The 27,235-nt window shown below is 48.1% G+C and overlaps 1 protein-coding gene across 2 annotated transcripts in view; it reads right to left on the reverse strand.

Moving 5' to 3' along the window:
• Positions 1-6,121: 6,121 nt before the first annotated feature.
• ITGB5 (integrin subunit beta 5) overlaps positions 6,122-27,235 on the reverse strand; it is a 57,938-nt gene continuing 36,824 nt past the window's right edge. For both annotated transcript variants that reach the window (XM_066553546.1, XM_066553548.1), the window contains exons 11-15: positions 12,991-13,213; positions 12,119-12,222; positions 8,534-8,650; positions 7,262-7,428; positions 6,122-6,708 (exon numbers count right to left, since the gene is read on the reverse strand). In XM_066553546.1, the coding sequence (XP_066409643.1) occupies positions 6,613-6,708; positions 7,262-7,428; positions 8,534-8,650; positions 12,119-12,222; positions 12,991-13,213 (707 nt within the window). In that variant the 3' untranslated portion in view covers positions 6,122-6,612. The remainder of the gene's footprint in view (positions 6,709-7,261; positions 7,429-8,533; positions 8,651-12,118; positions 12,223-12,990; positions 13,214-27,235) is intronic.

The raw sequence follows: 27,235 nt of genomic DNA on the forward strand, positions 1-27,235 counted from the left end.
TCTTCTTCCTCCCTTACTAATCGATAGAAAGGGTGTGTCACTTGCCTTGTCCATTTTTTTGCTTTCACTTCTGGGGCAGTTACTGTGGCTGCTGTGGTTTGAGTCCCTGACTCAGCCATAGTGTCCTCAAATGCAGTTTGGGTTCCTGCCTCAGCTACAGTCCTCTGAGAGTACTGAACAGTGGCTCGGTAGGCACAGGCCAGGCCCCAGTACAGGGCAAGAAGCTGCTGGTGTTCATTGGGGTGGGCAAGGCACCCTTCTATCAGCTGATGGGTCAGTTTGTCAGGCTTGGTTACCTGTTCAGGTGTAAAGTCCCAGGCAATGGGAGGTGAAAACCGCCCTAGGAACCTGCCCAAATCCTTCCATGCACCTTGCCACCCAGGAACTGGATGCCTCAGGGCATCTTTCAATATCTCCTCACCTAAAGTTTGTTTTCTCCTGCCCCAGGATGATGCCAGATTCCATGAACTCCATAGAATGCCAACAGTATTAGCTAATATTATTAAGAGTATTAAATGGCTTACATAAGGATGAGCAAAGACCATGGGAGCCTGCATTATAAAAGCATTCACATCAATTACCGTCCCCAGAACATAGCTCCCCACACACAACAAGGCCATCAGTGTAAGAGCAAAGCACAGAGCCATTGTTTTTGCTAACATGTTCCCAAACTCAGCAAAATAAAAAGATAAGCAGTTCAGCTCACAAACTCCGTGTCCTGCACGAGAGCTTGCTACAATTTACCTTTTACTACAGCATGCAATACAGATATAGATATGTATATATATATATAAAACTGCCTTTATCTCACCCCACTATTGGGCACCAAAAAGGACTGTAGTGTGTTGACTTTAGCCAGGCACCAGGTGCCCACTGAGTCTCTCTATTGCTCCTCTTTGCAGCAGGGCATGGAGAGAATAACATGGAAAACAATTCATAGGTTGAGATAAGGCAGTTTACTAAAGCATGAAAAAGACAATTAAAGTTTGCATGTGCATAAGCAAAGGGAAAAAGTCAATCTCTACTTCCCATCAGCAAGAGCTGTTCAGGCACTTCCCGGGAAGCAGGGCTGCAGCACGCGTGGTGGTGGCTCCAGAAGGCAAACACTGCAGAGTAACAAATGCCTCCCTGATCCTCCTCCCTCCCTTAGCTTTTATATCTGAGCTGACATCACACAGTATGGAATATCCCTTTGGCTAATTTGGGTCAGCTGGCCTGGTTGTGTGCCCTCCCAGGACCTTGCCCACTCCCTGTCCCTTGATGGGGGGGGGAATGTTAGAGGGACAGGTCTGCTCAGCATTAGCCAAAGCACTGGTGTGTTATCAACACCTTTTCCACTGCAAAGTCCAGCACTGTGAGGGCTGCTAAGGGAAAATGAACTCCACCTCAGTCAGACCCAATACACTGTCCAAGTGAGACTTTGCCCATTGTCAGCTGGCCCCACTGCTGGGATGGGTTTGACAAGCACTTGGTACCAGCAACAATTTGTATAGTACTTTATATATGTATGTATGTATTTATAACATTTTACTTATGTATGTGCACATACACACACACACACACGCATATGTATATATGCACATACATATATATACAGGCATGCATATAATCACAGAAAAAAGGTTTGGTTTTTAGGTTGGAAAAGACCTTCAGAATCATTGAGTATATATTTTTAGTCTGTGCTGCCATCCAGTAACCCCAGGAGCTGAACAAACAATAGGTGTGTTGCTGCCTTTCTGAGCACACTGCCTGTTGTTCAAATACCTCCAAAGTGAACCATGACCTCTTCACTCCAAGTAAGCAAGGGTTAGATTAGAATCATAAAACCATAGAACCATTTAGGTCAGAGAAAACCCTTATGCTCATTGAATCCCAGTGTTACCCCATCACTGACAAGTCCACCACTAAACCAAGTCCCAAAGTGCTACATCCACTCGCCTTTTAAACACCTCCAGGTTTGTTGACTCCACCACTTCCCTGGGCATCCTGTTACAATGCTTGACAACCCTTTCAGTGAAGATATTTTTCCTAATATCCAATCTAAGCCTCCCCTGGTACAACTTGAAGCCATTTCCTCTTGTCCTAAATAATAATTACTGACAAGTATTTTTGCGGCTTTACTAGTGGTAATTTTACGGTGACTTGTAAAATTGAAAATAGACTTGCTACTAATATTCATTTCTGCTAATATTGATTTCTGCTGCCATTGAAATATATATTTGCTTGAGCTGGTTTTGGTTAGGATAGAGTTAATTTTTTTTCAGAGTAGCTAGCACAATTCAGATTTTTGCTGGAAACAGTGTTGATAATACAGACATGTTTTAGTTACAGCTGAGCAGAGCTTACACAGATTCAAGGCCTTTTCTGCTCCTCCTCCCCCCGCAAGGATGCTGGGGGTGCACAAGGAGCTGGGAGGGGACACAGCCAGGACAGGTGAGCCCCACTGACCACAGGGATATCCCAGAGCATCATGCTCAGCACACAGAATTAGGGGAAGAAGAAGGAAGGGGGGTACTACCTTCACAGTCATGGTGTTTGTCTTCCCAAGTCACTGCCAGGTGTGAAGGAGCTCCGTTTTCCTGGGACTGGCTGAACACCTGCCAGCCAGACTCTGAAGGAATGAATTCCTTGTTTTGCTTTGCTTGCATGCAGCTCAGGCTTTACTTATGGGACTGTCTTTATCTTGACCCATGATTTCTCACTTTTTTTACTCTTCTGATTCTCTCCCCTATCCCACTGTGGCAGAGGAAGAGAGTGGCTGTGTGGGGCTGAGTTGTCAGCTGGGGTTAAACCACGACAGCCTTACAGTAGTTACTCATAGCATAGATACACTTGCTTTGCTGATCACCAGTATGCTTGCCTTGATAGTGGTGACTTGTATTAAAATGCAATAAAGTAAATTAGGAAATGAAGCCTCCATATCCTTGTGCACACAGGGTCCTGCAAACCCATAGTTGCAACCTTTGCCCCCACACAGACTGGGTGATCCTGGATCAGGCAGTTGAATGGACAAGTTTCTGATCTGGCTGCATCCTGTAGACACCAGCATAAACTAATGGGCATGCAGAAAGGGACAGGATGAAATAAACTCCTGTGTCTCTGCTGTATAGTTGTGACCTTTGCAGACTGGCAGTGGAGAGGAGAACAACAGCCAATTCCAGTTCCTGTGTTCAGGTGTGGAGATGGTGCTGGGATATGCTGCTGGGCTGCAGATGCAGTGAGTTACCTCACTGTGGCATTTCCTGCAGGCAGCTTAGCGATCCTTTTCTCAACACTGGAGCTCCTTGGCTTTCCACTTGGCTGGAGAAAGTCGAGGTTAAATAAGTTCAAGAGTGTGGGGCATTCATCTTCCAGCGCCTGGGCTTTGCCTTCAGCTACCGAGCACCTTCTTAGTCCACTGTAAAGGACAATGAGGATGCAGGCAGGCATGCCTCACTCAGGCTCGTGGAACAGAGAACAGTTTCACTGCACCTCCACAATTAACAAAACAAATCATGCTGCCACTGGCCTTGACCTTTCCCAAGGACTGGTGCTGTCTCCTCCCCCAGACCAGCAGCACAGGGAAAAGGCACTGGTGAGCCCCAGCTCCAGCAACCCTGCAGCAGCAGCAGCCCTCAGCTGTGCCTGGGGAAACAGGAGGAGATGATGTTGCAAGGGCACCCGGATTCCAACTTGGCTAGACAAGCACTGACATTTTTCCATCACATCTGACCCGTTGATGCCTTCTGCTGGAGCTTTCATTCAGGAATGCTAGCTGTGGTCAGGCTGCATGTATTTACAGACACAAATAAACTGCTGCTGACTGAAATACACCACTCCCATGACTCTGCTTGGCACTACTCTTGCAAGGGTAAAGGCAGATTTGCTTAGCCAGTAACACAAAGCCTTAGCAGTGTTTCCGTACTTTATTTTTTAAGATGTAATCTTGTGGAAAAGCTGAATTTGGGGGGCTGCTCTGCACTGCCTCATGCAGCACCACAGGCAGCACTGACAGCATCAACCCTATTCACTTTTTGTACACTGGCTTAGTAGCTTGGCTTGTGGCACCCTTCCCTTGCTTACTTGGTCCTACATTGCTCCCTGCCCACTCTGCAGACCAGTCTGCTTTACAGCTGAGCTGTCTCCCTGGGCAGGGGAAGGAGGGCACTTGCAGTCCCATCCCCAAGCCTTTTCTCTGCTTTTTCCACTCTCCCTGCCCAAACCACCCCTTAGCAATGAGTCAAATCTTGGCTCCCTACAACTGCCTGGGTTGCCCAGTCTCTCAGCCCTAACCCAGTGTTGTGGGAAATGCCACAGCACAAAGGTAATCTGCAAGAGCGCAAGGGAAAGGGTGGCAGGGGGGCACTGCCTGTGCCTCTCCTTTCAGAGTGCAAAGGGGTGGATTTGTTTTTAAACTGCTTGGTCCCTCACAAATTAATTGAAGCAGAAGTGTATTCACAGCATTTGCTGCTTTGGGTGGCAAAGCTGGTTTAAAGTATTCCTGCCCTTCCTTTTCCTGGGCTTTCCTTCCTGCTCCCCCTTTCTGTGCCTGGGGCAGTATGACTTGTGTGAGGCAGCCACGTGAACCAAGCTAAAACTTGCTCTGTCTCCTTGTGATGATTATTTTCTGACTGCTTTCTATTTTTTGTGGCAGTGATGAAATCTGTCTTGCCATCTCGGCACATGGCAGTGGGATGATCACGAACCCCAAATTTATCCCAGGGATGCTCTTTCCCAGGTGGAAGTGTTAGTCCCAGCTATTCAAAATGCTATTTCTTGGCCTGTAAACTTTAGCCTAGACTTCATTATCGTGTAGGAGATGTGGAGCTCTGAAGAGCTGCCCCTGTGCAGTTCTCAGGCCTGTCCTGCTGCTGGTGGTGCTGCAGGGAGGAGGCAGCACAGCCTCCAGCCCACCCAGGGTGGGTTACACTAAGGCAGCATCTAACCAGAGCCTGCCCCTGCACCTTTTTTTAGGGTGGATCTATGCACCCTCCTCCCCTGCTAGGGCAGATTTAGTGGAATGAAGTGGGAAGACAGCATAAATTTCATTTGCTTGAGGTTTTGAGTTTTTTACCCCACCTGATCAGCACCGATGCCGCCAAGGCACCACTTGCTGCCCTCTTAAAAATGCCAGTTCCCAGATATTTTTAGTGTGGTCTGCTGCATTTCTTCAGTGCTGCTTGTAGGTGGAGGGGGGGGCATAAAGTTCTTGAAGGAGAGCTGTTTTTACTGAACAAATAAGAGCTTCTGTTTATAGAGGCAAAAACACATGAAAAAAAAATAAATCCGGAAGGATGGGCCCATGGCCCTTTTCCAATGAGAAGAGCAAGTCAAAACAATGAACACCATTTGTTTTTGCTTTTCCCTGGCAAGCTTCCTTCAGCTGACTATTGCATGATCTGTTCAGGGTGAAGAGACAAGAAAAAAAGAAATTTAAAAAAAGAAGGAAAAAATATCCAGGCAGTAGCAATTGCTCCAGCTCCTCTCTCCTGCTGTAGCACCGTCTGTGTGGGTTTAAAGCTGCAGCTGTCAGCAGGGTAACCCAAACCCCAGCTCCAGAGGAAAACAGACAGGGCTGGGGGAATAGTTTGGGAGGAAAAAATCAAAAGAAAGCAAAAAACCAAAGCAAAATATATGTTGTGAAGCAACAACACTGGTCTTTATCCAGCTCCCTTTCCAAAAGCTCAGGGCTCCCCTGATTTTCCAGCTGGACTCCACGGGACCCCACAGCAACAGCCCTCTGGTAAAAAGTCAGAAGTCTGGATGAGCTGCTGTGTGCTCTCAGCTGCCCTCCTGCAGCCCCCCAGGCTGGATACCTACTTGCACACCATAAGGAATGGGTGTTTATATTAGTTTCCTCAGACTGAACTCCCTTTTCCTTGGGCTCCCACCAGTTTCCAATCTCTTTAACACCATTGGCTCAGATCAGGAGCTCCCTGCCCCAGGTCAACACCAGTGTATTAAATCAACACAACTTCTGTGGCAGTTCCTATAGCTCCAGGTCCATGTTTTATGGCCATGCTTTGACTGATAAGGCTCTATTAATAAATCCATCAGGTAGCACCACTGCTGCTGGCAGGAGGAGCAAGCCCTAGTTTTGGTGGGGGTCTCAGCAAAGAAACAATCCACTCTATTCACAGCATCATATATGCACAACTGTTTTATTTCGGGGTTTATATAAAAAAAATTCCTAAAGACTGCAGAGCTTTTTTATCCTAATTTCTTACACATATGGTTCCAAGACCCTGTTTTCAAGCTAATTCCCCCCTAACAACTTGTGATGGAGTGGGTTCCCCTGATTTTTGACCTAGTCACCTTTTCTAACGGGATATGTCAAAAGCTGCAATATGGCACTTGGTTCACTTAGTTGGCAGGTTTAATACATCTGGAAAGCTGGGGTATGGAGATGCACACGGCTCAGAGTCCATCAACACAGGCAGGGAGCCTGCCCTCACATCTGTGCCTCCAGAATGAACCAGACCTTTCTCCTTACTGTGCAAATAACAGGCTTTGGTCATCGACCAGTCCCGTCGTAAGGGATTCTCGCCCCTGAAGAGAATCCCATCTTCAAGTGGGGAAGCAACCCGGCCATTCAAGCAATTGTCCATGGCAGTGCCAGGCACTGAGACCCCTTCAGTCAACTGTACCGTTGTAAGACTTGTTGAGCTTGTTGAACGTGAACTCTACGTTATGCGTGGAAATGGGCTTTCGGTAGAGAGGATTGGATGCCTTTGGAGAGAGGAGCAGACAAAAAGAACAAAGATGAGGAACAAAGTCTGTGCCATGGTAAAAACATACCAATTAGTTTGGTGACAGTGCTGTGTTTGGCTTTGAGTGAACTGAACATTCAAATCCAAAGCCAATGTTGTTTACCCAGAGCTGGTCCATCAGACCCACCCTCCATCCTGCCTGCAGGCAGAGGCACTGCCCTCCAATGCTCAACATCCCCCCTCAAAGCCTCCCAGAAGGGCTCCCTCACAGACCTGACCAATGCAGCTGCCACCACAGTCTCTCCTACCTCCTTCAGCGTCCAGCTCTGCTTGAAAAATAGATGATGAGACCAAAGGCTGGGTATAGTTTTGCAAAGCGCTTATAACTTGCCTAGGAGAAGGCAACAGTCCTTCTCCTAGGCAAAAGAACTGCAAGATGCTGGACCCTGAAGGCACCACAGGGCATGGACACCTGCACCCTTGTTCCTGTCACCCTTTTCCATCACTGCAGAGCTGTTTGCTGCCAGTGCATCCCAAGAGCCCCCCCAGCAGCACCCCAAGCCCAGGCTCACCATTTCATATCTGGCACGGGAACGTTCGCTCTGGAATCGGTCGAACTCCCGCCTGTCGTGGATGGTGACAAGCAGCTTCCAGAGTGCCAGCAGGATGATGCCAATCAGCACCACACTGCCAATCACTGCCAGCACGATGGTCACAGCACTGGGGGCTGAGCTGCAGGCTGGCAGAGAGGCAGAAAAGCTAATTAGCCCTGGTGTGAGTGTATCCCGGGTCAGGTAATAACTTGGACTGCAGCCACAGAGCAAGTGACCTCAGGCAGCGCCAGCAGCAGCAGCTAAATTTGAAAAAGCAACAGTCCCCTCTGAAACTGAACTAAATTTTTTTTTTTAAATAAATAAATTCCTGGCTAGAGGCAGATCAAAGGGACACCTCTCATGGATGTCACCAGAGCTGGGATGTCACGTAGCAGGGCAGCAGTGCCACTGTCCAACAGCAGTGCAGGGTTTTAATGCCAGCTGACCCATGTGGGACACAGAGCGTTAAGGTGCCTCTGGCAAAAGCCAGCTCAGCTCCTCCCACACAGAGACAGGTGATCACTAAGGACTTTATATAAGGACATTAACTGTCAGCTAATCAGCTGGTCTTTTAATTAAGTGCAAGCTGCAGCACAATTGAAATAGAACATGAGGAATCTCAGTCTTTCCCATATTGGCCCATGCCTTGGAGGACCAGAGCAAATCACAAGAAGCTACTGCTGGATGCTCGCCAGCTTGTCCTGCAACACCACAAGGGGTTTTCTTTGAGCAACTGCATTGCATGTGATTAATGCTGGGAAGCACAGCTGTCTGCACAGCCTGTGGAGGGGAGTAGGGACACTCAGCCCTTACACTGCCTGGATCAGAACTCCTTGGCAATGTGGAAATCCTTAGGTGGTGCAGGGCTTTCCCAACATCCTAACTTAACCAGCAGCTGCACCAGGTGTCCTCTTCTGATGTTTTTGCTCACAAGGGCTTTATCTCTAAATCAAGCACACTTTTTGCTACTTAAATAGGCTTCAGTTAACTCAGCCTCCCAAAGCTCTTCAGCCACTTGCTGGCAATGCTGATGGCTCAGGTGCAAGGTTTACTCTCACAGTTCTTTTTTACTAAGTTGGGAGCATTTGGAGCTGGGTTTCATCACCGTAAAACACTTCAGTGTAAATCACTCTGGTTTATCTGCTCACACATGCAGCCAGCCTCTCTGCAGCCCACCAGGCTCCCCAGCAGCCCATCACCTCTCCTAAGGCTGCCAGTGCTGCCAAAAAAGAAACCCAAGGGAGGGCCAACCTGGCTCCTTGAGGACGGTGAGGTTGGATTTCCCACTGGGAAGCTCCATGTAGGTGAACTTCATGACGCAGTTGTTCACTGGGTAGGCACAGAGGATCGCATTGGGGTCATCTGTTTCTGGAACCAGATTCAAGAATCACAGGGTTTTGTAGAAGTTTTTATACATTAAAAAAAAAATCCTAAACACTGCAGAACTTTTGTACCACAATTTTTCAAATAAATGCTTCCATCACCCTCTATTTTTTAACATAATTTCCCCCTAAAAACCAATGCAATGGTGTGGGTTCCCTGATTCTGAACTAGTCACCCTGTCTCACAGGGTGTCTAAAACTGTAATACAGCACTTGGCTGACTTAGCTGGCAGGTTCATTATTAGGAATTAGCACAGCTCTCCCCTGCAAGATAAGCAGAGCTTTCCAGGGATGCCTGGGAGCAGAGGAATGGGGAGTAAGCCTGGAAAGCAGCACAGTTTGATCACAACTCATACAAATTGTAACAGAGCAGTGTCCAGATTTACTGCTTGAGAAAATTTGGCACTTGGCAAACACCACACAGCAAACAGACTCAACCTCGCACGCACACACATTCTTCCTTCGTGCAAGTCTGCTCCTGCAATAAAGGCCATTTTCTTCTTAATTTGCTAAATTTCTTGAAGAGTGGAAGGAGAAGGGAAAACAAGAGGCACTGACTCAGACAGAGCCAGCAGCAGCAGCAGCCCATGGCCAGCCTGCGCTCCAGCTGTACCGAATAGCTCCAGCTCCGGAAACGGCTGAGAAGTTTGTTTTCAAAGAGTGAGATAGAAAAGGAAAATGGGAAGGGGAGGAGGGAGCGAGGGAGGGAGGGGGAAGGGAGGAGTTGGTTGCAAGGATGATGTGTAGATATGGGAGTTGCAAGAAATGAGAGGACTTTATTCCCAAAGCCACGCTGTGCATTTGTGTCTGATGCACCATAGCATCAGACAGAGCCTGGTCACTGTCAGTGCTGCCTGAGGAAGGCTGCTTCACAGAAGCAATTTAAGATTGAGCAAAGCCATCACCTAAGGTATGCAGATCTAGCTTAAGGGGTGATTTCAGCAGAGCCACTGCCCTGCACAGCCACAGCTCTTTTGATGCCCCCACTGCAGGGACAGTGACCGGAGAGAGTTGGGGAAGCATCTCTGGCTGTGACAGGAGCACAGCTCTGCAAGCCTGCAAGGGCTGAGAGTTTCATGGGACAGGAATTTGGGGACCCAGTGCTCTTGTCTAGCAAAGACATGCATGACCTTGTCTTAGGCATCTGAAAATAGCTTTCCATAGTTCTTGTATCCATGCCTGTCATGCTGAAAAATGATTGCATTAATGGCCACTGGTACCCCAACCCCATAGCTCTCTCCTGTCTGTTTGTTTTTCCTTTCAATGCCTTTGACCTGCATCCAGTTAAAAGATTAATACCCTCCATTTCAACAGCTGAGCTCAGATGCAGCTGCCTCTCTGACATGTTCCTGGTGTGGACAAACCTCAGCTGTTCCTACCCTGAGACAGGAAAGCCTCCTCTATCTACATAGTGGTAGCAAAGCATGGGCTGGAAAAGTGCTGATTGTTGGAAAGCAAAGTACTAATTAGATAAATATAGATAATACTTCCATGTTTCTTGACTAATGCCTTTTTGAGTTGAGCAGCAAATCTTAGTTCCCATAGGTCTAGCTGCTTTCACTCTCATCCTTGTACCATTATTTCAGTAAAAGATACAGTGATTAAAGTCTCAATAGTAATGATTTCTGTTGTCTTCACTAGGTTTCAGAGATCACATGTCAACAGAGAGAGGTGTGAGGGCTCCACTGAGTTTTCAGGTTCACTGATGTGTGCTGCTGCCAGGTTCAGCTCGGAGCAGGACCTGTCATGCTCCTCTCACACTGAAAACTCCTCTCTGGAACTACCAGGAATGCAAAGGAATGCAGAATCAAAGGAGATCCCGCAGAATCCAAAGCAAGTCATACAAGCCTCCCATGAGGCAGCCTTCTGGCTCGTGAGTCCAATGACAGAGACCTCTGCTCTACAAAGCTTTGAAGCCCTGACTGCATCATATCCAGAGTCAAAAGGCAGCTGGGATGCTCAAGGCTGTGTTCATTGCAATTTGATATTTAAGAAGGTCCTATCTTCCTCTGCCAGGATAATACAGACCTATGTATTCTGTGACAAATATCAGCATTCTGCCTTTCAGCAGGGACTTGTATTAAGTGCTAAATTATACAAAGGAACTTGAAAACTAGGATTTGGCCAAGTCTGCCTGTGAAGAAGTCCGTAAGAACTTTCTTTAGGAATATTTTGCTTTACCTCTTTCTTTAGCAGCTCAGATCTCCAAGCTACGAAGTGCCTTGAGCTCCCAAGATCTCAGCACTATGTGCAATCTGACTGCAATAGTTCAACAGAAGCATAAGCATAATTCCCAAAAATGTCTTAAAGCAGAAATCTGGCTGTTTTTTTTCTCTGAAAGCCATGCAGGGGGCTGGCTGCCCAGCCTCACCTTCCAGGGAGCAGGCAGAACAAAAGCTGACCTTGGCATAATACATTAACTAGGCAGGAGGGATGAGCTTTGATTCCCAATATTGGCTGGCCAGACAGGCATTAGAAAGGAGCTTTGTGTGTTTTGAACTTCCAAACCCCTCACAGGGTGCTGGTGCAGGTGCACTCCCTGCTAAACTGCACAGTGAATGGAGAGAATGAGAGCAAGTGTCCCAAAGGGAAGGGTAAGAAATTCCACTGGTCATAATTTAAAAGTGGGGCACTGGATGTGAGAGGAGTCAATGGGAAAAACATCACCTGCAGACAGCTTAGGAGGAAGTGAGTGAAAAGCTGAGCAACGTGCGGGACTCCCACCTCTATAAACTAAGGAAGAGGAGGAAATGCCAGATGCAGACAGTAACTTATCCCTGCTTGATCTCCATCCCTCCCTCCAAGAGATATTGCTAAGGCTAAGGTCAGGATTGTGATTAAATCTGTTACAAGCCTGGATCTCCTCTAGAGATATTTAGATTGCCCTAAATAGCAACCAGGGACTCCCAGAACATATCTTGGAAAGAGAGGGGGGAAGTCATCTGCTGAGGATGCACATGTGGGGTCACCTCTAGAAGAGGACACAAAGGGCAGGAGATTGCCAGGGGGACTTGAAGCAATCAGTTCCACCAAAGCAGAATGCATTTTCAAAACAGCTTTGCTTTCTCTTACCACCTCACTTCTTCCAAGATGAAACCTCGGAAGATTAGAAAATGCCTTTTCTTGGGTGATACTTTGTCCTTTTGCACTCTCTCATGACTCCTTTCATCTGTCTCATGTGACTTCACCCCACTCTCTTTGCTCCCTGCACTGGCAGTAGTGGTTAGATGTCATTTAAAATCAAGGAGTTTTTTACTTCAGTATGGATTATAGCCTGGAGACAGCATCACACATACCACACATACACATGTTCATACTACCTACACACACACATTTCTAAATACCAGGTGCTCCCTGAAGCTTTCTTTACAGATATGTCTTGGTCTGGTTAAGAAGAGTTCAATGCCACAGTCACCAGTTCCCACCACCTGCAGTCCTGCTGCTGCCAACTTACCAAGAACATCCACAGTGGTGATGATCTCATCCTTGCAGTGCTTTTGGCAGGTTTGGTTATCAGCCAGTCTTCCTGAGTTAAACAGCTTGCATTCAATACAATCCCTGCAGGAACACACACAGAGGGGAAGATTAAGCACACATCAGAAACTGCATGAACACAGGGATTCAGCCCTTAGGAAGGGACTCCCTGGGCGCTGGTCTGGAGGCTGCACATCTGCACCACAATGGGGGGAGCAGCTTCAGGGCCAGGCATCTCCATTGCAAGGATGGATTTATTAGGATTCAATGAAAGTGCAAAGCAGCTTGTAGGATTCAATGAAAGTGCAAAGGATTCAATGAAAAGTGCAAAGCAGCTTATAGGTTTGGGGTCTGTTTGCCCTTTGGATGTCAGGAGCTGCACATCAGGTACTGCAAAATCCATCCTGCCTGAGATCAAGGCAGGCAGTCCTGCTGCTCTGTGCTAGTCTGAGGCTGATGGCCTGGGCCACCTTCATTGCTGTGAGGCAGGGGCAGTGATTCTGATTCCAGTCCTCCCCTCCTCTGCACCTCACAGCTCTCTGCACCCAGACATCTGCAGCTCAGAGTGCAGCAAAAGTGGGGTTGCCAGCCCTTCCTGCAGAGTGAGACAGCACTGGAAATGAGCAGGGACATGAAACTCCATGAGCACTAAGGCAACAAGACTTGTTGCTGCTCTACCTGGGATACTGTCAGGGTACTTAGTGTGGGCTCCTAGCAGCAGTAGGCTTGCTTGGGGCTGATCACACATTTAACAAAGCAGAAGTAATTCCTTAGCTGAAAAGTCTCCCAGGAACCAAAGAGCTGCCCTTCCCACCAGGAGCGAGAAATCCCTCCTGAACGGCCTGTGGGTACCTTTTAGTGCTGCAGACACCGGGGCAGGTGGGACACTTCTCACAGGTCTCTCCGAAAGCCCCTGGCTCGGTGCACTGGCACCTCCCACAGACGCAGGCGCCCCGGCCGCTGCACATCTGCCCGTCGCTGGACACGCAGCTGTCCGTCTCCGTGGAGCAGTTGCAGTTGTCCCCGATGTAGCCGGCGTGGCACTTGCACTCCCCGCAGTGACACTCCCCGTGACCTGAGGGGGACAGCAGGGGAGAGGTGTCAACAGAATGCCAGTGGCCACCACTGGGTGCTGTGGCTGGGAGGGACCAGCAGCCCAGCAGGAAGAGCTGCCAGAGAGACCTTACTTGGCAAGGCAACAAAGAGATGCTGTTGGGAAACACATATCAAATTAATATCAACATTCAGCAGCAAAAAATACCTACTCACTGCTCTTCCAGCTTCCCTCTATGGTTGCTCAAGACAAATGGGCACTTCCCCCCTCCTACTTTTGTATGAAATAATCTCTTCTTTCTCTCTCTACATCGAGAGATATTAAGATGGGAATGGAATACTGCTCCCTTGCTGGTTTTGAGCCCAGAGTTTAGCAGCTAAAAGCCTAGCAGGTTGCCCACCTCATAAAGTATTTCTTTCCCTTTCTTCTTAACAGTTTTACTTAAGAAGTTCTCTTAAAACCTTGAAAAAAATTATATCAACGGGCACTATTTCCTGTGTCCAAACAAGAAGTCTGTGTCCCATCCAGAGCCACAAAGGTTGCTGGGACCAGCTGAGTCCCCCCCAGGGAGTAGCTCAGGGCAGCTCACAGCAGAAATGGATGAAGAAACCAATCCAGCAAGGGTTCTTCTCCACTGAAGTACCCCCTTGGAGCCAAGGGGCTTAGTGAAGGGCTGAGAAAGTCAACAGGCTCCAAGAGTGTCAGTGACAGTAAGTGGAGTGGCTGTCCACTGAGCAGCTGGCTTCAGGGACGCATCCATCTGCTGGAGACTGCTCAAATTCTTCCCTGGCCAGTCCCTAGGAGAAGGGATGCCTTTGCAGGCATAGTTTGTAGAGCTGAAGGGTTTGTACACATGGCTCATCAGCAACCTAATTACAGCTCAGCTTTTCTGCTGGAAAGAGCCTCGAGCACCCCAGACATGATAAATTATACACACACTCCTTTCATCGACACAAACCCGCGGATCTCCCTGCCTCTCCCACCGTGCCAAGATTACCAGAGGCTGTGGATTGCCAAGCTATATCCCCTGCCAAAAGTCACAGGAGCACCTTCTGTTTTACTAGGCATCTCATATATCCCAGCATATCACAAGTTGTCCTTCTACAGCCTCTTCTGCACTCCCACCGTTTGCTTTGGAACCAGCCTAAATATTCAAACATTACTGGACAAAGGAGATTATGTTTACAAGATCTCTAGAGGTGACCTCCTTCTGTGCCTATGTCTGATGGAGATTAAAATCCCTTGCTCTGCTTGCCTTCACAATGACAGCCTTGCCCTTTCCTCAGACAGAAAGCTCTGGGTTTGAGCCCATGGGCTCAGCTACATCCACAGCTGCTGCTGTTTGGAGGGCAGCTGCAGAGTGGGGGACTCCCAGGACCATCACTTTACAAGCAAACCAAATGGGGTGTCTGGCTTTTATTCACAATTAATTCAGGTGATTGGGCTCTCACACACAGCAGGTTTGGTGCCTCCATGGCAATGCAAATGTTCAAGTTAGCTATAAACTATGGTTTTATTAAATGGCACTATTTCAAGGAATCCAAAGCAGCTGGCAATTAATAAATGTGCTCATGTTTGAATTTGAACTGTGAGGGCCAAGAGAAGCAAGCTGATGGTATTCATACCATCCCTCAAATCTCCTAGGACACCACAGAATGCAGTACAAGATGTGAGTCCAGAGGAAATCTGTCTCTGGACCACAAAATGCTTCCATTTTTAAAGGCATCAGTGCTAGGTCATAGGAGGCTAGAAAGACTGCACATCCCTTCCAGTCCCTGGCAGGCTGGAGGTGGAGCATGAAATTACTGTTCTGGCAAAGGGATATGGCCATTTGAAAATAATGCATCCTATTAAACCACTGTGATTGGAAAACTTAAGAAACAGCATCTTAAAGGATGTGGTTTTGTTTATTGACAGGGATGAAGAAAAAGCCATTCTGTCTGACGGTGACTAAGTGTGGGGTGTGAGCTTAAGATGTCAAAACATGTTGACATGTGTTTCCTGCCTTGGCCACACTGGCTTAGTGCTCAAGAAGTCACTGGCTGAAGCTTATCATGGTCAATGTGCCAAGAGCAGGAATTTCCATCTTGACCTTCAATGGCAAAGATGTCACAGCCTTCCCCACTTCATCAGCTTGAAAGAGTGGCCACTCCTGCAAGCACCAGAGCTACACTTCTGGTGCCATCCATCTCCCACACAGCCTGGAGACTGGAGAAACTCAGTGAACGAGAAACATTTGTTTTTCATATGGGCACAATGAGAGTTGTCCCACTTCTCAACATCCACCTGGAGCACCAGAGGTGGGAATGTACTCCATCCTCTCACTTGGGACACAAACTGAGAGGAGTCCTGAGGCAATGTGGCAGTGAGGCTTTTGGTGACAGTGACCCAGAGCTGTGGTTTGCAGAGTGTTACCCAGTACTCACATGTTGCAGCACAGTGCACTGCTCGTTCCCAGCTCTCTCTCCCACGGTCACACACAGTGCTGATGTGGCAAAGCACTCTCTGTGCCATCGTGCCTGCAGGAAATCTTCCACCACTGTGCCCATGATGAATCCAGTTTCACTTCCCAGTTTCATTTCCACAGCAATGTGTCCTCAAGGAGGGTGTGTTTCAAGACACCTTTGCACCAGCAGGAGTCTCATGGTGCAGGATATCACCCTGGACTTTAACCCTCTTGAACCCTTTGAGTTTGTACATTCTCTGTTAAAGCTGGTTTGTGAAGCCAAAATACATTAATTATGTTCTCCAAACATAATAAGAGATGTTTTCTTCTGTTTCCATATTCAAAATGAGACAAGCTTAAAAGTTTAAAGATCCAGATCTAACTAGGAAATGAAATGCTCCCCCTGAATTTGATAACATTCTTTCCAGTTAGCTCCTGACCTTCAGGGCCGGGCTAACACAAAACACATGTCAGGAGGCTGCAGAAACCTGCTGGGAGGGTGTGCAGAGGAAAGCAACGCTTCTGTGGGGGGAGAGCAGTCCCCAGACTGAGCTTTACTAGTCTGGGATCCATCTGGGCAGGAGCCATGGGGTGCACTGCTCCCAAGGACAGCACCAGAGCGGGCTGAGACTCACAGCCCAGCTGGTGCTTCCATCTCTCCCCATCCCAAAACACATCCCCATCCCACTGCTGTGCTCTGGCTGGGCTGTACATCTCACTGTCACTCAGGCAGCTTTTCCCAGAACATCCATCCATCCTCATTTCACCCCAGCTGCCCCCCAGGAGGGCAGCCACAGCCCAAATCCTCCGTGCCCCCAGCATGGCACCCCCACAGCAGCGCTGTTCTCGTTGCTCCCAAGCAGGGTCATTCCCAAATCAGGACAGCAGCTTCTGGCAGAAGCTTCCAGCCTCTGACCCTGATTTCATCCCAGCCTTCCTGACAGCAGGCTGTGACCCTGCTTGGCAGGACTGCCCGTCTGGCCTCTGTGATAACTGCGCCTTTTCGGAACTGCACCAAGAGGTCTGAAACTCCGTGCACTAAAAGCTCTGCCACTGGGGCTTTTCATGGAAGGTGGTTCTCCTAAAGCCTCCTACTTCTGGGGATGACAAAATCATGCAAAAAATATCAGCTTTCTTCTGAAAGAAAAAACATGATCCTAGTTTTTATGGAGAGGTGGAAAAGGTTTGAAAACAAGCTTCTTCCAACACTCCTTTTTTCCCCATCTTCTAGAACATAAAACTGATGTGCCTAACATACAAGAAAAACAAGTCAAGATTTTTAAGCCAGTCTAGTGGTTTCTGAGCACTCAGGAGGAGAAAGATCATACTGTATTTTGTTCCCATTAAATCAAGCCATTTATTTTTATGCCTCTGTGCTCACATCCAGACTTTAGGTCACAATCTCTGAAAGGCTGTGCTTTTGTCATTTTTGGTTATTTGAACAACTAGTCTGAAACAGAAAAAAACCCACAGGAAAAATAACTAAGAGAAATAAGTTATGGCAAGCAATTTCCAAATTCTCCAGTGTCATCCCTTTAACAAGCCCTGGCTGCTTCTTCACCCAGAGAGCTCCAGTGAAGAAGGGGTCCATAACCATGGATCAAAAACATCTGCTTATGAGAGAAGTCAAACCCTACTGACACAGGGCACTGCTTAGCACCAGTTTTGTACCAGACCAGCCAATCTCACAGCAAAAGTGCTCCATATCTGGGGGAGAGGCTCTGTGAACAGCACATTTTGAGTGGGAGGAAGAAGGGCAGCAGAAAAGGCTTGGAATACTTAGAAAACATAGGGCTTTTCATTTGGGAAAGGACTAGGGTAAGACACCGTGCCTGCCCAGGCAAATAAATCATCAACTTCCCCAGTAATTTCTTTCCATAGCTCAAAGCAGGCAGTGCTGCACATCAAGAGGCTGGGCCAGGCAGCCTGCCCAGGGCACAGCTCAGGCCCAGGGCACTGCCAGATGGTCAGCACACCCACAGTGACTTGGAGAGAGCTCCAGAAATTTTAAACAGCGGGGATGGGTTTAGGATCCACCCCCCAGGTCATGCCAGTCCAGCAGGGAAAATAAGGGTGGCAGGTTGGCAGGAGCATCCCCAACCCCTGGAGCCCACTGAGCATAACAACCTCCTTGTGCTAAGGAGGCTACTACAAAAACACAGACAGACAAATGTCAAGGGTCCAAGGTTTCTGTGTAACTTGAAATTCATCCAACTGCCTCCACTCACACCAGGAGACAGCTTGCCCACACTCATTTATCCACAATGCAATACTGAAGCAGCAAAACAAACACTAAAAGGTTAGTAAGAAGTAAATAGTGCTTTTCTGAATGTTATTTACACCAGACACCGTGGATCTGTGCATCTTCCCATTGCAATGGATGTTCATATCCTGGAGCATATGGGTTTAACCAAGATTTCAGTCCCAGCACTGGGCACACCAATCATTAAAAACAGCACTGGAGATGCAGACTAATGAAACCAAAAGTGAAGGAATAAATGCAGGCTTGAGCTGCTAATTCAGCCATGGGTACCAGTAATGTCCATCACAGCTGGACATTACTGCCAGCATCCCACAGTGCAGCACTGCCATGACAAAAACCCCCCTCAGCACTCCAGTTTCTCCTCACTTGGGATTTTCTGGGTTCAGTGAGAACTGGACAAGGAAGACATGGTTTTGGAAACTGCTGTTTCATGAAGGCAGCTGAAAGCTATCCGGGGCAGGCGGATTTCCTGTGGCAGCCCTGGCCAGCCTTTCCTCATTTTCCTTCTCTCTGCTAAAGAAGTGAAGCTGAAATGGAACCACGAGATACAGCTGATGATCCATCAGAAAGCCAAAATGGGCAATGAGAAGTCATTTCCTGAAAGAGATCTAAAGCTGCATTTCTTAAAATAAAGCCTTCCTCTTTTTTCTTTTTTTTTTCCCCAAGTAAGCTCAGCACTCCACAAATCCTTGACTTCTACTCACATTAGCTCCTCAGCCAAGCCTGACACATGTGTCCTTTTGGATGGAGACCCAGAACTGGGAATTGGAGCTTTCAGGTCCTGCTGCCAACTCTGTTACTGATGCAGGGAGAGCTATGGGGCAAGGGCTGGTGCCAGACCCTCCCAGAGGCACAGAGCTTTATCCTGAGTGGGGGCACTTGGGATGGATGTGCTGTTCTCCTCTGAGCCATGGGCCCAAATACCATCCCTCCACTCTGGGCACATGCTCATCCTTGGCTTTGTTACCCCCTAAGTACCTGACATGGAAGGCACTGCAGGAACTGCCAATAATTAATATTATTTCTTAAACCAGATCAGAAGGAGGTGGTGTGTGTGAATCCTCTGGGGTTTTTGCCCCTACCGTGTCTCCCTCCAAACCTCTAACTCAAAAAGGGCCACTTTCCCTTCCTATCCACCTCCATCTGTCACATGCAGGTGTTCATTGTTCTCCCATGGTGTAAGCTCACCAAAGGTCCGTGGTTTTGTAACAGATTTATCCTTTAACAAAGCACCTGGAAAAAATCAGAATATCATTCAAAGACAAGGAAAGAAAAAAAAGGAGAAAGAATGAACACACAGGCTGTGCTGCACTTCCCTTTCAGGTCAATTACGTAAACTCAAATTTTTAAATGAAACTGAGCAAGATTCACAGGTTGCCAGTGCATGTCAACAAGAAGTGCAGAGACCCAGAATTCCACTCACCTGCTGGTCTGAGGCTTTACCAAACTCACTGAGATGCTGGCTAGTAGAGCATTTAAAGCAAGTTTGTTCTAAGACCATCTAAGCTTTCCTTTCTGAGCTCATCTTGGTTTTTTTGGAGCTTTCTATGGGGTTTTTAGCCCTGGGAGAGGGCAGTTGCACAGGACAGGGGGTTTGGGTATGTGCATGAATCTTCAGATGACACCTCTGATTGGAACCCACACATTGTGCCACTTTAAGAGCAGAGCCCCAAAGACAGAGCTCTGGCTCCCATAAAGAAGTCAAAGACGTCACTCCTGTATTCTTCAATTCTGCCCGGGCATTTAATGGCTCATTAGCATGCATTAACACTTGCTAAAGGTCCGCTCAGGGACAAGGAGAAACTGCAGTGAAAGGAGGCAGGAACAGCAGCGCTCTGTGCGGGTTGGCCCTCAAGGAGCTGCTGCCAGATCTGGGGAGAGCTGCAAGGCTTGGACAGCAATAGGAGCCTGGGCAGGGAGAAAGGAGGGGTAACAAAGGGCAGCTTTTCCCTTTCGTGCCAGGAATAGAGACTCTGGGAGAGCACTACTCCATGCACTGGGGAGAGAATGCCCAACCTAGCTGCTGTTTCAGTGAAATGCCATCACAAAGCCCTGGTGTGAGCAAGGTAGGGGGTAGGCAGGGTATGCCTGCTGCCAGGAACACCAAGGAACAAAAAGAATAAGCACAGCACTGAGCACTAACACAAATGGAATCATCATTTGTGTTCCTGTGAGAAATCCATGCAAAGATCATCAAATATCTCAAGTTGGAAGTGACCCATTAGGACTACAGAGTCCAACTCCACAATAATCAAAAATATTTACCAGGTTACAATGTAATGTTAATGGCTGGTGGTGTAATAACAAATACTGCATTTAACTGCTGCAAAAGAAATCTAGAGGAGCATATCCATGGGGCACAGAGCATTCTAGCTAAGAACCATCCACCTGCACTGACCTGCACCCACCTCTGACCCAAAGCACAGCACGGGGGTCATTGGTGCAATTAGAGAGGGGACCAGGCATTTTTACATTGCAGCCACAAGCACTGGCCATGCTTTCACAGGTCACAGCCAGCAGACAAGGGTCACCCCATGCTGTTTGTCCCAGCCCAGAGGTCATTTGAACTCTGGGATCTTCAGCCTTTTGAACAGGTAAGGAGCAGGATGGGGAGCAGGATGAGGAGGAACATACTCTTGGAGGACACGAGCACATGACTCAATATTGAACGGAAAAGAGAAGAGAAACCAGGTTAAAGGGAAAAAAGTAAATTCTGAGAGGAAGAAGAAGAAGAGAGAGATTGGGGAAGGATGGAAATAATGTCCTGGGAGGAAGCGGTTTCAGGAGCCGCCCAAGGATTGGAGATGTGAGTAAACACATGCACTGAGTCAGCCCCATGCTCCTCCAAAAGGCCACTGAGGATCTGTGTGCCAGACTTCACAAAGATGAAATCTGGAATGCAAACACCTCCCACGTGGCTCTCAGCCCCTCTCAGCATTGGGACTATGGGCTCCTGGAGATGAGCACACCCAGACCACCATGGGACACCCTGCTGAATTTGGCTAATGCTCAGGAGCCCTTTGCCTACCAGTTAAAATCAAACACTTCTGCAGAGGAATGCTACTGCCAGCCAGCCACTCACACAGCCCTAGTGTGGAATCTCTCTACAGCCTTTCAAATCATCTGGGAGCTCAGGGCTGGGTGTCCATGCCCTCAAATAAGCCTTCCCTGCACAGAAGGTGCCACCCTGGCACAGTGAGCACATGATCCAAGCACAGAGCATTGCAGGCTGCTCACAGCCTTAGGTGAGCGTCTCCCAGCCATGTCCCTGTAGTTTCTGCTCCTCCTCACACCGTGTGAAGAGCAGACTTTCTCAATGACACTCCACACTAAAGGCTGAGAGGTTTCAAGTGTTGCTCTCAGAGCTCACTGCTGTCTGGCAGAGCAGGGCCAGGCCCAAGGCACCACGGGAAGCAGCCTGGGTTGACCCCAAGGCTCAGACACCAGCTCTTGTTGCCAGAACAAGGCCTAAAAGCCAACATCCCCCATGTGTCAGCAGCAGCAGGCGCCTCCACAGTTCCTTCCTCACCTGTGGAAATGTCTTCTAAATCACTGCTTGAGCAATCACATTCTGCTGCTCCAAAATGTTGCAACAGCAGGGCAGCCCCACGCTCTACAGGAGGGCAAGCAGGAATACCAACAGTTCAATAGCTGGCCTAAGAAAAGAGCTGATTTATGGAAACACACATTTAAAGAAAAAAAAAAGCATTTTTCTTGATTTGGGACTTAGACATTGTGCAGCCAAATGACAGTGGACATAGAGCCAAACAGCATCTGCAGGGAGCTTGTAAGCAGGGCAAGAGTGGCATCAGTCTGAGCAGGATGAGGGTGGATTCAGTCGACTCTTCTTCCCCACCACAGTTCTCAGCCCTGCCTGCTCCAGCTGACCTGATCCTTACTTTTTTTTTTTTTTAAGCTGACCCACTGGATTGGAATAAACAGAGCTGAACCTAAACCTTCTATTTCTTTACAGCAATCCATCTGATGAGAGTCAGCAGAACAGCTTTGCAGTTTAACCCCAGAAAAGGAAGAGGATAGCAGAGGTGCCCCATTTGATTTGTTCCTTATTAAATGTTTGTAGTCTATTCTTACTGGAGCCAAACTGTTTCACAGGTGGAGTAGGGATGTAAGCTGGAGAGGGGATGCCCACCCAAATAGTGACACCAGGCACAGGTGCTCTGGCCTCAGTTCCTCACAGCTATGGGACACAACAAGTCAGAGGTTTATTTTTCCTTCTTGTTCAGGGGGATTATTTTGTTTTATCCATTTATTCTCTGGCTCACAGACATCTCAGGACAGGACCCTTGGCTGAGCAGCTCCTGCAGGTGACAAAAGCAAAGGCCAAATGGGAATGCACCAAGGAGAAAGGTCTTCAGGAAGCTCGAAGATAAACATGCAGCCTGAGTTTTGACCACATTGTAAAAGAGAGATGCTACAGTAGTGCCATCTCCTTGCTGTCTGTTCTGGGCCTAAGGTCCCCTGGGCTCTGCAAGTGGCACTGTAGGCAAGAGACCTCAGGGTGCCTGAAACCAGATTTGTGGGCTGCCAAGGGCACCCTGTGCCCCACACAGTGTGACAACATACACAGACTGCTGTGTCTTCCAGCCCAGACTCCTCCTCCTACCCTGCTCTTTGGTGGGAACAGGGGCACTCGCAGTGCTACAACACCCTAATGATACAGGGTTTTGTTTCAGAGGACTTTACTTGGTTCTGCTCACCCCAAACCATTCTCCCATGCCCTGCACCCCAACAGCACCCGCAGCCACTGACCCCTGTGCCCCCAACCTGCTGCTAATGACTGGGACTGCTCACAAAGCAACTGGTACTGTGAGGTTACAGCACAGTGACCCGAGCTGACACTGCATCCTCTGTCACCAAAATAGCCTCGAATATGCTGGGAGATATGTGCTCCCCATCCTCCTCCCACATGGGAAGCACAGAGGGATTGACCTGTAGGGCAGCTGCCCCAGAGAGGGAGCTGCATCTCCCTGCAGCTGCACTAGCACTTAGCAACAGCCAAAGGATTATTTTTAACTTCCATATCTATATGGCCCTTTTGTCTCTCCCCTTCAGGTTCTCTTTTACTAAGCAGTGCTCAGAAAAACCTACAGATAACAAGACTTGACGTGACTTAAAAGGAAACATTGCTGATGTGGTTCAGGCTCTGTTCCCTCTCTTCTTTCTGCCACAGGCCACCCTCTTCCCTTCTGGCAGGGGTACCTCTGTCAAAAGCCACCGCACCTGCAGCACAACCACAGACAGTGGGCACAAAGGGAGCTCTCCTTCCTCCCCAAACCACACTCAAACATCACCTGCACCTGAGAGGTTAACAAATCAAATAATACCCATTTCTTTCTTAACAGCTGCTTCTGATAAAAGTTTAGGCATTAGGAATGAAAATCATTAAGATCAAAAATAAAATGCTGTTGTGTGTCTGAAAGATGTAAATCACCCTTATTCTCACATCTGAGTTTTCAGATGCACACCAGCATCTCCATCCAAGAGGCAGTTATAATTGCCACCCAGGATGGTAGCTTTATTCACCACTGGGTAGGTGAACAGTAACTACAAAAGTACATGTGGAAGGAAGTCTATTTCCAGATGATGTGTCCATGGGCACAGTGATTTGTAGAGTAACAGATCCCATCCAAATCCCCAGGGTGGAGATACTAGCAGAGGAATCAAACCCAAATGCCACTCTCAAAGCATGGAGTTCTAATGCAGGACCAGAAACCAGGGCACTGACACTGAGCCATCATCCCACTGGCTGTTAAATGTGTTATGGACAGGGTACAGTGAAAACAAATTGCAAAAGCATGAGTGAGGTTTCTAATTTGAGGCGTGTTAAAACAAAACAAAACAAAACAAAAAAGCCTTATCTCCCTGGGCCTTAGTACAGGCTGAAACATCCCTGAGCTTCCCTATTTACTAAAACCAAGAGAGGAAGCTTTCAGAAGTAAATACTGATGACTTGAATGAGCTCAGCAGTTTATGTAGTGGTTTCAGCAGGGCAACTGGAGCCACATCACGTGTCAGCTTGGCTATTCTCTGCCAAATAAACCCCCAATTTTCAATGAGCTGTCCCTTCCCACATCCCATCTCAGAAGTGATTCTGACACTTGCACGTATTGCAGATGTGACACCCGCTGCTCTACTGCTGATCTGAGTTTTCTGTGTCACTGGAAGCCCTGTGCTGGTAAGGGAGGCCAGCCCAGCTCCTGCGCTTCAAGGCATCCCCATCGTGCTGTGCTTCAGCCAGCCACGACCTTCAGTCACCTTAACCAGCTCGATGCTCACAGCTGCTCACAAGCTAGAGAGACTAGCTTCATTTACTGATGCAAAACTGTTCTTAAATCTGATTTATTGTCCAATTCTAAAAAAAATGAAGAGAAACCACAAAAGACCTGATCCCCGAAAGCTGGACCACCGTCAGTAGCTGCTGTGTTGCTCAGGCAGTATGGATTTTTGGGATGAGATCTTTTGTGTTTTAGGGGGAGGAAGGGCTGCAGCATGACAAATGCTCTCTGTAATTAGTGATGTGCCTGTGCACAACCAGAGTCCTGGGCTGAAGAGCACATAAATGACACTCACACAGGGAGCTGGGTAAGGGAAAATTTCTTTAGAGACCCATGTGATGCCATATTACTCTGTGTCCCCCCATCCAAGAAAAAATAGGTCTGGAGCAACTGAAACTAATGAAGCTTGGCCTCCAACAAGCCAGTCTTTCTTCATTAGAGCCAAATGTGTGATGCCCTTACTGGGGCCTCTCCTCCCTCCTGCCACCTTGTTTTATGGGACCTTCAGGAATGCAATTAGGGCAGAGATGTTTCCTCCTTTGTCAAAGTGCCTGGCAGGCAGCCAAGGAGTTCAAAAGCCTGTGGGTTGTGCAGCCAGCTGCCCCCTCCCCAGCCCAGCTGCAGGCAGGAGGGATTTTTGCCCTCTCCCACAGCCACCCACATTTCAGAGTCGAGGGGACAGAGTGATGTGTCGAAGATCTCAATGCAAAAAGGCAACCTCTCACCCAAAGAAAAACTGGGAGTAAAGCATTTGAGGGTTTGGGAAGCCTCTGCCTGCTTTGTCAGAGCACAGTGCTGCAGGTAACCCAGCTGCACTTCTTTTGTAAGAACAGAACACTTGTGTAACCCATCCCCTGCGGCCCCTCCAGAAGCTGGATTAATGGCTTGAAACAGCTGCTCTAGAGCTGTTACCTGGACTTGGGGAGCAGCAGAACAAATGCCACTGATTAGTGACTAAGTGACACTGATTCTGAGTTGGATGCAACTTGCATTAATATTTACTCCACATTATAAATTAGTTAAAGCTCCCTAACAGGAGAGCTTTAACTAGCAGGAATTAAATCTTGCTAGTTCTTTAGATTCTTTCTCACCCAAAATCTGCTTCTCCACTTCATGAGGGGGACTACAAAAGGACTGGAGCCACAGACAGCACTGTCTGCAGGCATCTCTCCTCTCAAATGCTGACAAAAATGAGGCTCCAATATTTATAAATGGACCCAGGATTTTTTTTTTCCTTAGCCAAAGGACCAAATGCCAAGAGACAAGAAACAAGTTCATTTCAGAGTATTTCAACCCCACTTGGCTTCTGCTGGGAATACAGGATGCCTGAGCATAAAATGCCACCCACCCCTGTGCCATGGCTGTGACTCAATGGGGACAGCTTTACTGCAGATCATAAAAGGAAGAAATGCCTGCACAGATGGGTGATGGGCTCATGCCACAGCCATGTAAGTGCAAAGCAGTTTGCCTGAGTGGATTTTTACTTCTGAGCTCAGAAATCTGTGCTCTCCTCCTGGTGCTCCCCAGAACCTCAGCTCAGGTTGGACTGGCTGTTTTCTCATCAGCTCTGCGTGGGATGGGCACTCCAGGTTCATGGTATCACCTTGTTCAGCAGCTGGGGCAGGTGTGAGTGCCTTTGATGGGGGACACCACAGCCTGTGTGCTAAACCTGAGGCTGGGTTCCACTGTTCAGAGCACAGTCAGTCATCAGAAATGCACTGAGAGGCACTGACTGCCTTCTATGCAACCAAAGGATTCAAAGAGTATAAATAAAACTCTTGACAGAAGTGATGAGTTTCCCTCATGGGTCCAAGCCAAGAAACTCCCAAGCAAGGACAGAGACAATAATCTGCTGCAAAATCACAGCTCCCTACACTCTGCTTTTTTGGTTTGTGCTTTAGCTAAAACCTGCACTCCCCCCAGAGAGTGACAGGCGCAGGGATGACAGAGCCTTTCAGGGACAGACACCGTGCCCAGGAAAAGACAGAGTAAGGGCAGGGTGTCATTTCACCCCCAGCAGGAACAAAAACAGCAACCAGCCACCGTAGAGACTGCCCTGAGAATCAACCTGCTCCCAAGGCATCACTCAAACTCTTCTGGCTTCCAAGTCTACTTGTGCTGGTGGACAGATGTTCAGTGCTGAGCTAAACACCTGGTCTTTTCTAGAAAGGCCCCATTTGTAGCAGGGAGAGAGCATGGTCTGCTGGAAGCCCCCAGCAATGTTTGTGTAGCAGAGGGCTGTTTGTTAGGGGCAGCCTTGGGCATAGCCCTGCCACACAAGCTTGTGGTGGGCTGGGCAATCCCAAGCCTCTTGGCATGACAAAACCACCTCAAAATGTTATGTCACTGGCACAGTGCTTGCTCCAATTCAGATTTAGCATCACAACTCATGCAGCCATGCCAGACTCCATACTTTCCCTCAAGCAAAGAGCTTGCTTGGCCTCAGCCTACCCTTTGTTTTCTTTTATAGCTATAAAAAGGACTTTTAAATTACTTTAAAAAGCTCCAGCAAATCCCAAACCAGCTATGATGTGCTTCCCAGCACCAGACATCCTCCACAGGGACAGAGGCAAGCAGGTGCAACAGAAGATAGATAACTTGCTTTCCTGTGGAGCAGCAGAGCTCTAGCCCTCCTGCTGGAAAGGAAATTTGAGCAGAGGTGTGCTCTTCTCTTGCAGCAACTGTTACACTAGTAACTTACAACCTCTCTTTACAGCACTGATGCCCTGCTTGCTTTTAAATATTCTCCTTTTGGGTGGGATGATGTTATCAAAGCAATGTGGTCTTCTGGAGAACTCCCAGAGAGTAGTGCTCCTAATTACTTCACAGCTGAGTTTAATTTTTACCCCTGTATACCTTCAAACACTTTTTTTGTGCTTGCTCACCCATCTTTCCACTCATGCACCAGCAGGGAGAGCCCCACACACCCCCCACTCTGGGCAGTCACTGTCAAGGTGGAACTGGCCTTTCCCACTCGATCCCAGCTGGGATCTCCAGAGCAATTCCAAACCCAGAGTACTGCCTGCCTCATCTTCAGC

This window comes from Molothrus aeneus, chromosome 7 (assembly GCF_037042795.1).
Source record: "Molothrus aeneus isolate 106 chromosome 7, BPBGC_Maene_1.0, whole genome shotgun sequence".
Taxonomy (NCBI): Eukaryota; Metazoa; Chordata; class Aves; order Passeriformes; family Icteridae; genus Molothrus; species Molothrus aeneus.